This window comes from Berghia stephanieae, chromosome 4 (genome assembly GCF_034508935.2).
Source record: "Berghia stephanieae isolate SIO BIC M18660-M18661 chromosome 4, UCSD_Bste_1.3, whole genome shotgun sequence".
In the NCBI taxonomy this organism is placed as follows: domain Eukaryota; kingdom Metazoa; phylum Mollusca; class Gastropoda; order Nudibranchia; family Aeolidiidae; genus Berghia; species Berghia stephanieae.
This window is the reverse complement of record NC_088363.1, coordinates 52,044,232-52,061,054: the sequence shown is the minus strand read 5'-3', so window position 1 is coordinate 52,061,054 and position 16,823 is coordinate 52,044,232. Positions and strand designations below refer to the sequence as shown.

At 34.1% G+C, this 16,823-nt stretch overlaps 1 protein-coding gene across 3 annotated transcripts; it reads right to left on the bottom strand.

Annotated features, from left to right (window-relative positions):
* Positions 1-2,557: 2,557 nt before the first annotated feature.
* LOC144972033 (uncharacterized) lies at positions 2,558-16,360 on the bottom strand. 3 transcript variants are annotated; one of them, XM_078913120.1, is made up of 14 exons: positions 16,187-16,360; positions 14,433-14,487; positions 13,239-13,380; positions 12,493-12,596; positions 10,515-10,755; positions 9,725-9,801; positions 8,708-8,779; positions 8,221-8,262; positions 7,813-7,869; positions 6,933-6,980; positions 6,531-6,578; positions 5,104-5,145; positions 4,148-4,210; positions 2,558-2,871 (listed from the first exon to the last, which is right to left on the bottom strand). In XM_078913120.1, the coding sequence occupies exons 3-14, from the start codon at positions 13,367-13,369 to the stop codon at positions 2,837-2,839; spliced, it is 960 nt and encodes a 319-aa protein (XP_078769246.1). In that variant the 5' UTR covers positions 13,370-13,380; positions 14,433-14,487; positions 16,187-16,360; the 3' UTR covers positions 2,558-2,836. The 3 variants fall into 3 exon arrangements, with proteins under 3 accessions (XP_078769246.1, XP_078769248.1, XP_078769247.1); XM_078913122.1 differs by having other exon boundaries at positions 2,746-2,871; positions 5,104-5,142; positions 16,187-16,289; XM_078913121.1 differs by lacking the exon at positions 16,187-16,360 and adding an exon at positions 16,122-16,157 and having other exon boundaries at positions 2,746-2,871.
* Positions 16,361-16,823: the final 463 nt, after the last annotated feature.

Here is a 16,823-nt window from a genome sequence, read left to right as displayed (position 1 = left end):
GTGCTGAGGCAGTTGGATGTTTCCTTGTGTTATTGAAATCAGTTCTTCGGTTGTTGTTTCTAAATGCATTTTATATTTTTTGAGATCTTGATTCAATGTTGTTGGAAGTGAAGTTGGTGTACGCCCTCTGTATTTGGTTCCTTATTTGAAGTAATCATCCATTGGGGTTTGTGCTGGAATATTTTCATCTCGCCGGAGCAAGTGTCCGAACAGTTTCAAGCTTTGTTTCTTTATACGCGTACTGACTGGTTGTACTCTGCATCTGTCATATACATCCTCATGACTAATTTTGTCTGGCCAATGTACCCCAATAACTCGTCTCAATTGTTTGCGATGAAGGGAGTCCAGGGTATCCAAATTCTTTTTTGTAAGACCCCACGTACCACAGTTGTACATAAAAATTGGCAGCACTAGCGCTCCGTAAAGGCGTATTCTTTTATTGCCATTAATGATGTTCGTCCTGTTCCAAACGTTCTGTAGTTCTCTGAATGCAGTTTAAACTAGCATTTTTCTCCGTTTGATGTCTTCATTCTCATTAATCAAGTTTCCGAGTGTTCTTACACTTTTCCATTCCGCTTGTTTCTTGTTAACCATTGTAATGTCTGTTTTGGATTCGTTGACCTTTAGATTCCTATGTCGCAGGGTATTTGATATTATTGGTATGTGCTGCTTCTCCAGGTCTGCTTATCAAATATGATATCAACATTGTCTGCGTAAATCAGTTCGCGGGTAAAGATTTGAGGAATCGGGAGTTTTTTGTCTTAATTCATCACCAAATGTGAACGTAAGTGTTGTGTTTGCTAGCAGTGATTTTATTAGTCGGATATGATCTTTTTCGAGAAATGAATTTAGTACCTTCAAAAGTTTTGTTCTGCAGATTGTATCACAGGCAGAGCTCATGCCAATGCCCAATTTAGTGAACTCTTCGTTGTATTTTTCAGTTCTGGCTTTCAAACACCTATGAGCCCATACAATGTCCCTGGTACTCCTATCTTTTTCTGAATCCGCTCTGTGTCGGAGACAGATGTTCCTCCACCTTTGATCTTATTCTGTTGAGTGTTAATTCGCTGAGCAGTTTTCTAAGTGTTGAAAGAAGAACAATTGGTCTTAGATTTTTTAGTGGTCCTTTTTTCTTGTTTGGTTTATTCAACAAAATTAGTTAAGTGGGCGGAGCCGAGATCAAGATGTGTTTTATGTTCGAACATTCCATTAAACCTATTAGCAATGGCGACTAGGTGTCGTTCAGTTAGACATTTTAGCTCCTCTGCTTTGATGGTGACAATTCCCGGGGTCTTATGATTGTTAAGTTGGTAAATAGCTGCACTAACCTCAAGACCGGTTATTGGTTCTTCCTGTCTTGATTCGGGGTATTCGAATGGAGCTATCTGTTGGTCCCCTTTGTACTTATTCTCGAAGGAATTTTTAACTCTTGCAACTATTTGTTTGGCATCACAGATTACTTTACCCTCATCATCAGATATTATAAGACGACTTTTATTTCTTTTTAATGTTTTTAACAGCTTTGAATATTTTCATGCTGTCTGGGACTGTTTCTATTTCCATTGCTATTTTGTCGATTTTGCTTTTATAATTGACAATAGATTGTGCTTTGATTTTATGCATCACTTGATTTCTCTGTGTTTTCCATTCTCGCTTTAGTTCTTCATCATTGCAATTGTTAATATTGAGTCTAAGTTACGTTTGTTCTCCTCAAGTTGTTGGAGGATTGGACAGAAGCTCCTTTAGAAATTTGTTGTCTTTGGAAGAGTTTCGTTTCTGACCGAAATGATAGTGTCAATCAATTTCTGATGTTGTAGGGCAGGGTCTGTTTCCGCATTGATATGTATAAGCTCAAATTTGTTTGTCAGCTTGTTTTTTGAATGCATTACATACATCTTCATCCTTTAGGCTAGTAAAATCTGTTACTGGTTTTGGCATACTTTAAAATATGGCGTAAGGGAGGCAATTCTGTTATGATAAACACATGAAGAACTCCTAAATAAGTTATATCCCTTGATTTTCATATTTCACTTTTTTTTACAGTGTAAAACGTGGTGAAGCCAAATCTTGAAACAGGAATAGAAAATATAGGATGTTGAACTTAGGCTTAACGTGTTGTACTCTACGAAATATTATGTTTCAATATTAGTTTTCTGACACATTCAAAGACATATAACAGTGAATAACATATTTTAAAAATATGTGGCTGATCCAAGTAAGAATTAATATTCACTGTATCCGAGTGTTATAATTAGAAAAGTATTCCCACTATTGAAACTGCGGGATTTTCCCCTTTTCCATCTTTTTTATTATATAAACAAGATTAAATAAATAACTAAGTAACTAAACTACTGGTTGAGAGCGTTGGGGGCTGCCTGAGGCCTGGGGTCGTAAAAATACTAACGAAAAGATAAAAATGGAAAGGCTTCGGATGGGAAAAGTACTGTTTCCGTCCGTAGCCTTTCAATTTTTACGTTTTTCTTAGTATATGGAATATTATTAACAACATTTTTATGTTTGACGATATAATAATGACATTTTCTTATCCAAACACTTATTCTTTCGTAAGAAACGATTTATTGAAAGTTTTAAACACAATCTTATTTTAGTCAATATTTGAAGACAAAACTATTAGGTATCTAGATAAGTAAATTAGCGTTTGAGATGATATTCGGAATTCATTCATACGAAAAAAATACACAGTAATAAACAAATCATTGAGTAACATCCTTAATCTAAATCGTGTAATTTAGCACACAGTCGTCTTTTAACATTTTCGGTTTTATTCTTCAATGTAAAAAAGAAAATTTCAACAAAACAATTTTAGACAGTCATGTTATCCTTGTAAATACGTTGCGAAATTGTTGGGATCTGGGGATAAAAAGAAAAAAAATAGATAGAAATATAATATTTGCTTAAAGATGTTAAGCATGTTTGATCATTTAATATCAGAATATGTAAAGTTCAAATTGATGGTTCCTTTTTAAAATTTTTATCATATTCGTGTTGAGAGTATGTCATTCTAATTCGTCGTTGCTATTTATATTTGTTTGTTGATGATGTTGCTGTTGTTTTTATTCATTCTTGTTGATGTAGTTATTACTTTTTTATCGTTGTTGTTGCTGTTTGTGACTATTTCCTAAGAAAAAAAATTATAAATAATATTTTTGAATTAAAATGTTTGTAGTAAGCTATATTTAGATAAAATTACTTGGTCACATGATTTTTTACTGTTTCCGACACACTTTACGTTGCCATCAATTGTAAATTGTTGGCGAAAAATCACAAATAGAATTGAATTGAATTAAAAACGCATAATATTCATTAAAGGATAATCTTCCTATAATTTAGTGACTGGCTCTTTGGATTTCTGAGCTCATTGCCCAACGTCTTTGATATATTTCCGGTATCTAATTCTCTTATTTTCCAATTTACTGTCTTCTAAAAAAAACAATGACCCGGAAGTGTAGCAGGTACCGCATGAACTTTGAACCTCTCTAACATATGTGCATCTTGTGTTTTATACTGTTTCCTCAACCCGACATATGATTGGAAAGGACCACTTTTAGCCAAACATTGAAATTCAATTTTGTTGTAATTTGTTTAATGCATTTTTGTACAGCTTTTATATAGAGAAATATCGAGTAAAATTTGTTCAGGGCGATTTCAAGGGATCTCAGGCCAAAAGCAACACTGTGCTATAACAAGTATCTTTCTTTCGACAGAGACAGATGTGTTAGAGGCAAGCTACTCATTTAATACCTGAGTGCGGTGATAGAATACGAGTAAAGAACCCTTTCAAAGGACTCAACTTTGCTCCGCGGGACTTGAACAAGGGACCTACGTGGAAGCGAGTGCTTCACGGCAATATCACGAAGCCGCACAGTACTACGTTTTTAACTAATCACTTCCTTAGTTAATGTTATTCATGCATTTTCTCAGTTATAACTGAAACAAAACGTAACTATATTTTGAGAGAAATTTCAGAAAACTAATTTCAGATCAGAAAAAATTTACTTCAAATAAGTCTCAGGTTTGAAACTTTTTTGATAAGTTGGTGGTAAATTTAATTGATCGATATTTGATGTAAAAGTTTTCTGGCTAAAATGTCAAAATGTGTTTTGTCAGAGTTTGGCAGTAAATTTACCTAAGCCGTGATTGGCTCTTTGGTTTCCTTGACTCATCGATGCCCAATAATTGGTAGAATCAGCTGTGAAAAAAGAGGAGTCATATAGGTTGTCATCATCTTCATCACTGTATAAATCAATTTAAAACTTGAGCTTTTTATAAAGAACAATATCCACTAAACATGCTCAAAGCCTGACCAACAGCAACATGTAACATGTCTCGTATACGAGACATGGCGCCTAATAGGCGATATTGCATTTTTTTTCCGACAGAGACAACGCTGTTAACGGCCAGGTACTTATTTTACACCTGAGTACTGTGAGAGAATATGAGTAAAGAGCCTTTTCCAAGGACTCAATTACGCGCCGAGCGAGGCTCACACCCAGGACCTTCCGATCCGAAAGCGAGTGTCATACCACTAGACCACATAGCCGTACATTTACAAATATTATAATATGGGGCTTTGATAGCTTCGCAAAAATGAGGGAGGAGGAGGAGAGAGTGGTAGAGCGTTACTTATTAAGTTAGTGAAGTGGTAACTCGAAGTAGTAGTGGTGCCAGAAGTAGCAGAAGCAGTAGCAGTAGTAGTAGTAGTATTAGTAGTAGTAGTAGTAGTAGTAGTAGTAGTAGTAGTAGTAGTAGTAGTAGTAGTAGTAATAGTAGTAATAAAAAGACACTTGTTGAGAGTCAGGGACCCTTTGTAAAGCGCTTTGAGTAAGTTTAGTGGATATTGCTCTATTATATAAAAAGCTCAAGTTTGTTATACCCCACCATGACACATTCACGCACACATCCCACAGTATATTGCTCTAAATTTCCCTACAATGTCCTCATCTATTCATGGTATCGTCGAGAAAAATAGCTAGAGAAGGGGGGGGGGGAGAGAGAGAGAGAGAGAGAGAGAGAGAGAGAGAGAGAGAGAAAGGGAGGAGACAAGGAGGGAACGATGTTGTAAAAACGTCTGAGGTTCCTTACTTTGATGAGGATTCATGCTGTTTGATCCAAATAGATTGCCTACTGAAAAGGGATATAAGGGAGAACAGAATGTAAATAGAAATTATCAATAATTTATAACATTTTCTAATTATCATATTGGATGCAATCTGGTCATTAAGATTTTTAAAAAGAGTAAAACTAACTGTCATATAAACGTTTTAAACGACAGGTATGCTATTCCATAATTGTTCAAAACTCATGTTCATTTTCTCTTCCCTTTTTTAAAGAAAAAGTTGAAGCCAATATTAAGTTAATCCATATTGACATGTGAAACCCAATCATTTCAAAGGATGATTGATCTTTAAATAGATTAGATCTGATCAACGTGCTCATAATTGCAGTGATGATAACCGATTGTGGGCTTGATTAAACAATGTTATAATGGACGAAATTTTTCATTAGTTTGAGAGTATTTCGATTACAATAATGCGCCCATAACAATTTGGATTAGCAGACCTGCAAATAAGTACACATCGGGTCTAATATATTACAAAATGTCCAGGTAGCTACGTCTAAAGCTTTTCATAATATATCAGAGACATCCTTAAAACATCTTATATGGAAGCAAAGCAAAACCAACAACGTTTCGGCCTTAATTCTTTGTAAGTACAGAGAGAACATACAACATGACCCTATCAATTTCTTATTAATTTGTACTTTTGGGAGGGGGGGGGGGGGAGTGTGCGTGTGTATGAGTGTATCTATGTCCAAAGAAAAATTGACCACATCCAAACAGCTTAAACAGGGGTTCGAACCATGGATCTTTGTAACAAGATCGGAGTTAGCCTTGCTCGTTACCAATTCACAACAATATCCTTTCTGATATATTATTTTAAACTCTAATGTTAGTTAAATTGCAAGTTTGCAACAAAACACTAATCCGCAACTGTCAACACGCAGATATATAGCACCCGTACCACCCACTCCTTGATATATTATACAATCAACAGATCACACACAACATATAGATAGTATGAAGTTGACGTCACTCAGGTCTTTGTTATTGCTTTTTTTGCCATCCGCGTTTATGCGTAATTCTCACTAAACTGTATTAACCAGACTATAAACGTTCAAGGTTACACATAGTTTTGTGTGTTGATCCGTTATATTTCCGGATGACAATGTTGTGAGATTCTTAGCCAAGTACATACTATCTATAGGCAACAGAGCCTTTTCCCACGAACCACAAAGGAATGGAACAACCTGGCAGAAGAAATAGTCATAGTAACAAGTCATGAACAATTCCTGGCTGCTCTGAGCGCATACAACATGTTGCATCGCCTGTCGCCAGCATGATGGAGTTGGCTGACTGATTTAATGACCATTGTGGTTGCCTTAGAAAATAACTGTCCCGAGGTTCAAACTACGATATTATTATTTAATTATAATCGGACTAAAGTACTCACGGGAGTTGCTTTGACTTCCGCCATCATTCCCTTGAAATAGTGAGGCAACTGGGAAAAAAATAATAACTCAAAATGAGAGACAAATATTTAATTTTAAGATATAAAACGTGCGTATCTCAAGAAGAAAAAAAAAGAAAAAACAAGATGGGCAATATCATTGAAAACATTGAGAAAAACATCGACTTTTTTATAGTCACATTATAGGTTACATTGACCGTATGCACTTGATTTATTTTGCAGCAATCAATTAAATAATCGTGAGAAAAAGTAAATCTTTTGAATTTAGTTTTAATATTTTTGTTTGTTTCTTTAATACTTGGGTTACTTATTCTCAAAACTATTTTACCATTTCAATAACATTTATATAATCAAAAAAATTACCCATGTTAGATTACAACTTACATTGATTAGTTGCACCATTTTTATTGAAGTTGCTCATCATGGCTGCAACTGTTGGGAGAAAAAATGTAAACATGTAAAAAATTCATAAATCAGATTTTTTCCCCGTATTTACATGTTCAATGCGCTTCACAAAGCTCGATTTATCCCGTCAATAGCCCAAGTAAAACCAAATGTACATTTCATACAATACATGCCGTCTGTTAAGCGCCGTGTGTTATTGATTTTTTAAAATTTATTATTTTATATAAAAAATTAAGTAGGCTAGGTGTTTGGTAGATTGTGTGTTGGTAGTAGTTGTAGTAGTAGTAGTAGTAGTAGTAGTAGTAGTAGTAGTAGTAGTAGTAGTAGTAGTGTAGTAGTGGTAGTAGTAGTAGTAGTAGTAGTAGTAGTAGTAGTATGTAGTAGTATAGTAGTAGTAGTAGTAGTAGTAGTAGTAGTAGTAGTAGTAGTAGTAGTAGTAGTTGTTGTTGTTGTTGTTGTTGTTGTTGTTGTTGTTGTTGTTGTTGTTGTTGTTGTTGTAGAAGATGAAGTAATAGTACTAGTAACAGAAGTAGTAGTAGTAGTAGTAGTAGTAGTAGTAGTAGTAGTAGTAGTTGTTGTTGTTGTTGTTGTTGATGTTGTTATTGTTGTTGTTTTGTTGTTGATGATGAGGTTGTAGTAGCAGTAAAAGTAGTATTTTAGTAGTGGTATTCATGGTATTGACTATCGTATGGATGAAAGTAAAGAAAATTACCACCGCTACGACGACAACAAAGGTGATGATCTTCATATAATTCTCCTATTTCATATTTTTGATGAATATAGTTTAAAGATATGATATTCATTTTGTTTATGATAGTAGATTACGGTAATGACCATCAAACAGAATTCTAATACTAACATGGATTGGAGTTACCACTATTGCCGTTTGTGTTGCTACCGCCGAATAGACTTGCCACTGAAAATTACAGAGATACATAATGTTAGTAAAAAAGCATCCCCTGCATGGAGTCAGAAACAAATTGCTTGCTACTTGCTAACCTTCTTATAAAGTGCTAAGCTGTCACATATTACATTATTGTCACGAAATAGATTAAATGAAATACGTAAAACGCTTTATTAATATTAATTGCAAAAATAATTTTTGATATGATTTCTTAATATGGAAATAATATTTGGTTTACAAAGAGTATGAGAAGGAATTTTATATATTATAATTATCTTATTTGGTATGTGTGTGTGTGTGTGTGTCTGTTATAATTGTCAGATTTTTAAAATTCAATACATATAATGATTGTCAGGTACTCACATGAGTTTCCTCCTGTTGACTGCTTAAACATGTTCATTAGATCTGATTGGATAAGATAATGATAGGATTTATATTCTGATTTGTTATAAACTTATACCAATATTTATGTTCAATTTTTCAAAATTACCACTTAAAGCTAATAAAGAAATTGGAATATATATAAAGAAGAAAATAGTAAATGTTTTTACACGACCTATGGCAATTAACAGTTAAGTGTAGGGGCGAGCCATTAAGAGCCATTAAGCTCATAAAGCGGGTACGTTTCATTATTTTTGTAGAGTTTAACGAATCATTAAAATTCAAGGCAATATTTTGAACAACACGCTACTCTATTCTAAAGTACTTTCCTCAAGATATAACAGGCATAGCAACTCAACCACTGCACTGTAAACAAGAGGACACAACAACATACCAGTCTCTTTATTGTTAAAGCGGTTATACAGTGAATAGTGGAACAACAATCAATGAAAAAAAGTTATGCACTTACTTTGAGAAGCTCCTTGGACTTGCTTCATTAAGTTGTTGCTCATTTGCAAGGCCTTCTGGGAGTAAGTCATCGCTAGTTAGGGAAAGAAAAAAAAGCGAGAATTTATATAGCGTTAAATCCACTAAGCGTGCTTAAGTCGCTTTACAAAGAGTCCCTTGAAACAGAAACACTTATATAGGGCGAGACATAAAGCCTAATAGATAATATTAAACTTCTTTTTTTTCGACAAGGCTGTTAGTGGCCAAGTATTCATTTCACACCTGAGTACGCTGCTGAGAGAATGTGAGTAAAGAGCCTTTTCCAATGACTCAAATAGGAGTCCCTCAGAGTGGGATTCAAACCCATGACCGTCCGATTCGAATGCCAGTGTCATACCACAAGACCACATAGCCGCATAAAAAAATAATATAGGATGATGAATAACAACATTAGACTGTAACTCAAGGTCAAATCTGTAACGTTGTGACAGAAAATGACAGTCAATACTAAATAGTTATACAAAGGATTGTAAAAAATCATCAAACTTTCATCAGTTTTTCATTCGATTTGAATATAACACATAAGACTGTAATTCAAGGTCAATTATGTAACATTACAAGAGAAAAAAACACCAGTTTTAATTAATTGTACCAAGAGTCCCTAAAAATCACCTTGTTTTCATCACTATTTCATCCCATTTGAGACTTTTAAACAAGTTCAGGGTCCTTTAATCGTCTAACTTTTTGTTCGTTCATTTGGTTTAAAAACTATGAAATGGCCAACGGGCGTAGAGACTGGCACCAAAAGAGTGTCTCAAGAGTTGTGAACTCTTTTGGAAAATGAAAATATGAATACATTTAAAATATGTACTTATGATATCCAGGCATCGGTTTGATCTTTTTTTTTTTTGTATTACCTATTATAAATTTATATCTGTAAAAACGCCAGGGTATTTAAAGGCCTTTGGCCTATGTTATCCTTAATGATATCTGATGTGATATGCTATGAATATAATATATTAAATATATTAAGCCTTACTTGTTGGGTCAGCATAAAGTGTTACTTCACTCTTGACGCCTGTCCAGAAAGTGGTAAAGTTTTCCACAACGGTTGCTCTGTTAGGAAAATAAACATAGTAGAAAGGAGCATTTAGAGTCAATTTAACCACAAAGTCAACAAAACTGTACAAAATATAAATTTTACTGAATGGAGGTCCCTATGGCTTAGTTGGTAGAGCATTCACTTCACAAGTAAAGGGAATCAGATCGATCCCAGGTGAAGTCGAGATTCACTTTGGGTCTCAGCAAATTTAGAATGCCCGTTTCTTTCTTTGTTTTTGAAATTGTTTTCATGTCCTGTAATGATTTGCCAAGCTGAGCTATGGAATGCTTTTGAGCTAATTTGGCAATTTAAATTTATGTTTCGTGCAACCACATTAAACAAAGAGAATGTTATTGCCCAGTTGTGTCCGAAAAGGAGAGAAAAATGAGGTCTTTTAAGATCATTTTCATTTTGCTAAATTTGATGATGTGATGAAGGTCGATGAATGATAGGCATAAATGTATGCCTTTACCCTAGAAGATGGTGAAAATCAGATGCAAATATCTACAATTGTTGTAGAATAATAAGTCTATAAAATCAATAAAAGACTTTATGGACACTATATAATATAATATATATATATATATATATATATATATATAATATAATATATATATATTGAGAGACGGACATACAGAGAGAGAGAGAGAGAGAGAGAGAGAGAGAGAGAGAGAGAGAGAGAGAGATTGGTTACTAATTGTTTGTATAAGATGGACAAAAGACTTACGTGAATTGCACATGGCCAAGTTGGAAATCGGGAGGAGTCCAGTTACAAATGATTTTAGACTTGGGCATTGCGTTTGTATGTGTCACTCCACGTTTGCTGCAGAAAGTCACAGTCTTGCCCTGGTTGTTAACGCATGCGATATCTCCGGCGAAGGAGCCCTCTGTACTATCTCCCTGGAGGAAGAATCCTTTGATCTTCTTTGGCGATTGGCCTGTCGTTGATGGATGCTCTTCGATCGTGACTGTGGGAGTTACAAAAAAAACGTTACAAACCTATAGAAGGAACGAAGTTGAGGTCACTCAGCTCCTTGTTATTATTTTTAGACATCCTCTAAGTGATTAGTAGTTACTACATTACATCAGTCAGACTATAAACGGTAAAGGTTACACACGACTTTGTGTGTTGGTTTGTTTAATTTGGTTGGCGGACAATGTGAGTATTTTACCTAAATGCATATCATCTTTTGATCTTTGAATTGTTGTGTTGTATTTGGGGCATTATGGTACAGCAGTATGGTCTTTGTTTCGAACGTAAAAGGTACTGAGTTCGTTTCCCAGTCGCCCTGTGTGGCCTTTGGCAAGTCACCTCGCCCTTCTTCACTTTGAGGCGCTGCACTACGGCTAACGCCAAAAGTACTTTACTTTGGAATAAGCCAAAATTCCCCTTTGTAAAGAATGAAGGGAATCCTAATTATTTATGTATTTTGTTGATTTAGAAAATTGTGATCGTGTTTAAATGATGGTTGACAATGAATGATGAAATTACATTTGAGGGAGACATTTAAAAAATGTGAATAAGGAGGATAGTAAGAGAAAAACAAGTAGGGAAGGGGAAAATTAAGGAGAAGAATAAAAAGAAAAATGGAGGAGAGGAGGAGGATGAGGAAGTGGATGAGGAATAGGAGAAGGTGAAGAGAGCTGAATATGGGAAAAAGAAAAAGAAGAGTCAGTAGTAGTAGAAATAATAACAATAGTTGTAGTAGTAGTAGTAGTAGTAGTAGTAGTAGTAGTAGTAGTAGTAGTAGTAGTAGTAGTAGTAATAGATAAATATAAATATGGCAATTTGTCATTTAGTTACACTTGTTATGACGTTATATGATAACTATAACATTGAACAGATATTTCACTTCTACTTATTTTCTCTCTCTCTCTCTCTCTCTCTCTCTCTCTCTCTCTCTCTCTCTCTCTCTCTCTCTCTCTCTCTCTCTCTCTCTCTCTCTCTCTCTCTCTTTCGCAATTTGTTACAATTGTGGCAATTTGACACCAAAAAATTATCATCATTATCAATTGGTCAGTTAATCTAACATTAAATAAATTAATCAGTTAATCAGTCAACGAATCAATCCTTGGTTTTGCTGTACCATATGAAATATTCAAGATTTTTATTGCTGATGGAACGAACGTCGATTTATACTTGATAGTTCTACATTTAATCTGACAAAACCTTCTCCCAGATGGAAAAAGACTAAATTCATGGTATAAAACATGTTTTTTATTGTTGGGAATTGAGAATGCTTTCCTTTCGATTGCTTTTCCGTGAATTCTTGCTACTCCATCAAGAGGATGGTTTATTATTCTTGATGCCTTTTTCATAGATTTTGAAATTTTTGATTTATCTTTAAGTTGGCATCGGTGAATATATTTATTTGTTTGAAATAATTCTTTTCGGTAACTTTATCTTTTAATAAGTCAAGAATAGCAGCAGCAGTAGTAGTAGTAGTAGTAGTAGTAGTAGTAGTAGTAGTAGTAGTAGTAGTAGTAGTAGTAGTAGTAGTAGTCATAAAAGAAGAAGAAATGGAGTAGTAGTAGTAGTAGTAGTAGTAGTAGTAGTAGTAATAGTAGTAGCAGCAGCAGTAGTAGTAGTAGTAGTAGTAGTAGTAGTAGTAGTAGTAGTAGTAGTAGTAGTAGTAGTAGTGTAGCTACAGCAGCAGTTATAGGAGTAAGTTTGAGCTAGTAAGTAGAAAAAGTTTTTCTCTTACTTGTGACAACTTTATTGGGTGAATACATTAACCCATGCGGTGATGTCACTTTGATTACGTAAGGTGACGGGCTGGCCTGAGGTAGATAGGTGCCGTGATTAGGCCTGACAGAATGAAAATGAAAACATGTTATTGAAATTGTTTGTATATATGGAGAAAGGTTGTGTCAACGTGTTGATCTTCAAGATATGCTGATAACTATGGGTTATTTTTTTTAATGAATACTCACGTCATGCTTTCTCTCATTATTTTGGATTAAAACTACGTTGTGATGTCCTGACCTCGGCTGGAATCTTTTTTTACAGAAGAATAAATAGTCCATTTCATTTTTAGAGGGAGATATTTCTTACAGTTATTTATCTTTATATCATATTATATACTTTTTAGCATTTTGAACGTGCTCATCGTGGGACTCCTTTATTGATTCTTGTAGAGATTTTAAGTAGCCTCAGAGTGGACTCGTATAATACATACGAGTAGATTGCTCTTGATTCTGCCTCTTTTCTTCATCTAGACGATTCCTTTCGTCTCGCTTTATCTTGAGTGCTCAAGTAAGAGTAATAAACTCTAGATATGTTTTCTTTCTCCCATATCAATATCATTCTTCATTGTATCTCTTGGTTCTACCACTTGTCTTTATCTGGACGTGTCCTTAAGTCTCAATTTATCTAGATATGTTTAATTTTACCCAAATCAATATCTTTCTTCACTGTACTTTAATCAAAGATTTGCCCACCGTTTATTACCTGAAGTTTCCAGCAGTGCAGTAGGATGAGAGTGTATCCATCGGATTGCTGCCATTGTTGTGGGCTCCGCTAGGGAATGCCCAAGAAAGGGAAATTACCACGGGTAGAAGGAAGAGGGCCTTGAAAAACATGGTTGTCTGCTCTGGATAGGAAGAAAAACACGATTAGCGTTTCAACTGATCCCATATGAATTTATATGATGATGATGATGATGATGATGATGATGATGATGATGATGATGATGATGATGATGATGATGATGATGATGATGATGATAAGATGACAATCATTATTTTTTTTATAAAAATAATGATAAATGAAAAAAATGATAATAATGATACTACTACTACTACTACTACTACTACTACTACTACTACTACTACTCCTACTACTACTACTACTGTTACTACTACTACTGTTACTACTACTACTACTACTACTACTACTACTACTACTACTACTACTACTGCTACTACTACTACTACTACTACTACTTACTACTAATAATAATAATAATAATAATGATAATAATAATAATAATAATAATAATAATAATAATATTGATAATAATGATGATTATGATGATGATGATGATGATGATGACGATGAGAAGAAGAAGAAGAAGAAGAAGAAGAAGAAGAAGAAGAAGAAGAAGAAGAAGAATATTAATAATGATGATGATGAAGATCATAATGAGGATGATGATGATGATGATGATGATGATGATGATGATGATGATGATGATGATGATGATGACGATGATGATGCATAGATAAACGTTTAAAATTAATCAAGATATGGGTTATACATATAATGCAAATGTTGTTACAATAATATATAAGGCAGGATACAATAGATACTATGGTATGCAGTAGTCACTAGTATGCAGTCGTAAATGAATATTATAATCCATCCCTGTATTAAAATTTAACGTATATGAAAACTGGAGCAAGGGGACTAGACGTGGACTTAGGAGAGAGAGAGAGAGAGAGAGAGAGAGAGAGAGAGAGAGAGAGAGAGGGAGGGAGGGAGGGTATAAGCAAAGGCGTAAGAGAGTAATGTCAACAAACTTTTAATTGTTGAAGCTTGGCTTTTATCCTTTTTATTCTCTTGTATTTATAAATCCAGACAGAATATTTTGATTTTTTGTTAATTTGCATGAGATTAAATATGTTTCTAAAACTAATAACTTACACACGAGTATTGGTTGGGGTTGTTCTTAGACCGGTTCCAATACTGTATGGCTTGACTGTTGGAGGTTAAATATGAATGGAAGAGAATAGAATTATATTATTATTTTTGATAATGTTGATATTGGTTTAAGCGATTAATATTAGTTATTTTGTTTTTCATATCAACGGGAAACCCCATAGCTAAACTGGTAATACGTAATAGCGATGAGCGCCGTTTCGATCCTGGGTTAAGCAGAGATTTTATTCTGACCCTTTTGTCTCATCTGCAGTGCGTGGGTAGTTTAGAAATGGCAGGAGTATTTTTCGATAGACTAGCTTTATGTCTAAATGGTAGCAAGCAATTTCTAATTTCCGTGACACGCTGTACGGACACTAGAATGCACTCCATCCAGTTACATGATGACGGACTTGTATATCATTGTGCTTTAATTGAAGAATATGCACAATGAGGAAGATGAAACATGAAACATATGTAATGAAATGAATGATACATTCATTTTATTTCTTGCTGTAAAAATTAGACAATGGATTTAAACGGCCTTGTTTTCTTTTCTTTTTTTTTATTATTTTGTTGGTTTTTTTGTTGTAGTGGGGGGGGGGGTGTAATTTGTAATATCACCTTATAGGCGCCATGTCTTGTTCTACATGTTAAGTCTTGCTGTTGGCTAGGCACCCCTTGTAAAGCGCTTTGTGCGATATTGCGCTATATAAATCCTCAATTTGATTTTTTTTTCTTTTTCTTCGATCGTATTATTTGCTTTTTAATATCAAAATGATAACACCACAAAAATCCCGACCATTCTTTGGTAAAGGAATAAAACTATTAATGTTCTGCATTAATTTTTTTGTACAAAGCTCTGCAATAAAAATAAAAACACTCCACATCTTGAAACTGAGACACAGAGGGACACATGTGACCCTCTGTCTCAACACCGTATTATGTCGGGAAAAGCTAGATGCTAGAAATTTTGTAGCCACAAATATGAAACTATTTTTCCAATGGTTACGGTGGAGAATAAATACAAGTATCAAAATTCGAGTTTATTTACTCTTAGGCTTTTAGGCCAATAAGTCATAATATTTGATAGCAACATACATGAAAGAGAAAAATTGTAAATTCAACTAAAAAAATAGATATTTAATGATGACATAAATAACCACAAAGATAGAGTGAAGTTGACGTCACTCAGCTCTTTGTTATTGCTTTTTGTCATCCGCTTCACAATTATAATCACATTTTTATTATTTCGAAGAATGTTTCAATCCTTACCTTTTTGCTTACAAAAAAAAAAACCGTCTAGAACAGTTCTATGAAAGTACACATTATTATGACAAGATAAACTAGATGCTAGAAATTGAAATTATAGCCACACAAATGAAACTTAGAGTTATTTTCTATTCGCTGTGGTGGGGAATAAATACAATATCTCACATTGAAAAATCCCAGTAATTAGTATTTCTTCTCATTTTAATTCTAAATCGACTTTTCGAGGTCCCATTCATCCTGACAAAATACCTTTTGGAAACATGTCACATTTCACAATTAAAATCACATTCTGTTTTGTTTTGTTGTTCTGTTGTTTTTGTTTTTTTTTCTTTGTTTGTTTTTTGTTTTGTTTTTTTTTTTATTTTTTTTTTTTTTATTTCATTTTTTTAATTGTCTCATTTCGGAGTAAATTTCCTTTCTTACCTTTTTATTTACCAAAAAAAAAAAACCCTCATAAAACCGCACTGAGAAAATACACGATATCTCACCTTGCTAATTTTTCTCTTTCCGCCCTCTTCCCAAAGCCCAGGTTAAATTATCCCGAGCGTCAACTTTACGAGCAGTTCTCAGCACCTAGCACACGGATCTTCCCTTCAACTGTGTCACAAGGACAGATAGAGGGGGAGAAAGAGGAGGAGAGAAACTGCAGTTTGGTCAACTGCCTAATGGTCGTCAAAAAGTGGTATATGCAAATAAAAAAAATAAATAAATAAATAAAATAGGACCACTTCGCCTCAAAATGGAATTATCGCGGGACTGCTTGGTTAGTGAAGCTTGAAATTATAGCCAAAAGGATGATACTAGTGCCAACATTGTTTCCGTTTTATTGAGAGGAAATAATATAAACTGCTTTAAGAGCTAAAAAGTTTATTGTCGAAAAAAACAATGCAAGTGCTCTCTAATATATAACGTCACTTACGTCGGCAATTGGTAGGTTTTAAGGAGCAATTTCTGCCCAATTTCGAGCAATTTATTTTGATCCCATGGGTTCACTTTCTCTTACTTTATTTAAAAGTTTGTTAAATAGGCAATGCCAGTGTCTCATCCTAAAAAATGAATGATCTTTAAATAAAAAATCAATAGATAGATGGATGGATAGATATATATATATATATATAATATATA

Bases quoted from the DNA above. Each gene is read 5' to 3' on its own strand.
- LOC144972033 (XM_078913120.1), bottom strand. From the start codon at position 13,369: ATGTTTTTCAAGGCCCTCTTCCTTCTACCCGTGGTAATTTCCCTTTCT. The intron at 12,597-13,238 runs GTAATAAACGGT...TCATTCTGTCAG, and splicing joins TGCACTGCTGGAAACTTCAG to GCCTAATCACGGCACCTATC. The intron at 10,756-12,492 runs GTAAGAGAAAAA...TAACTCCCACAG, and splicing joins ACCCAATAAAGTTGTCACAA to TCACGATCGAAGAGCATCCA.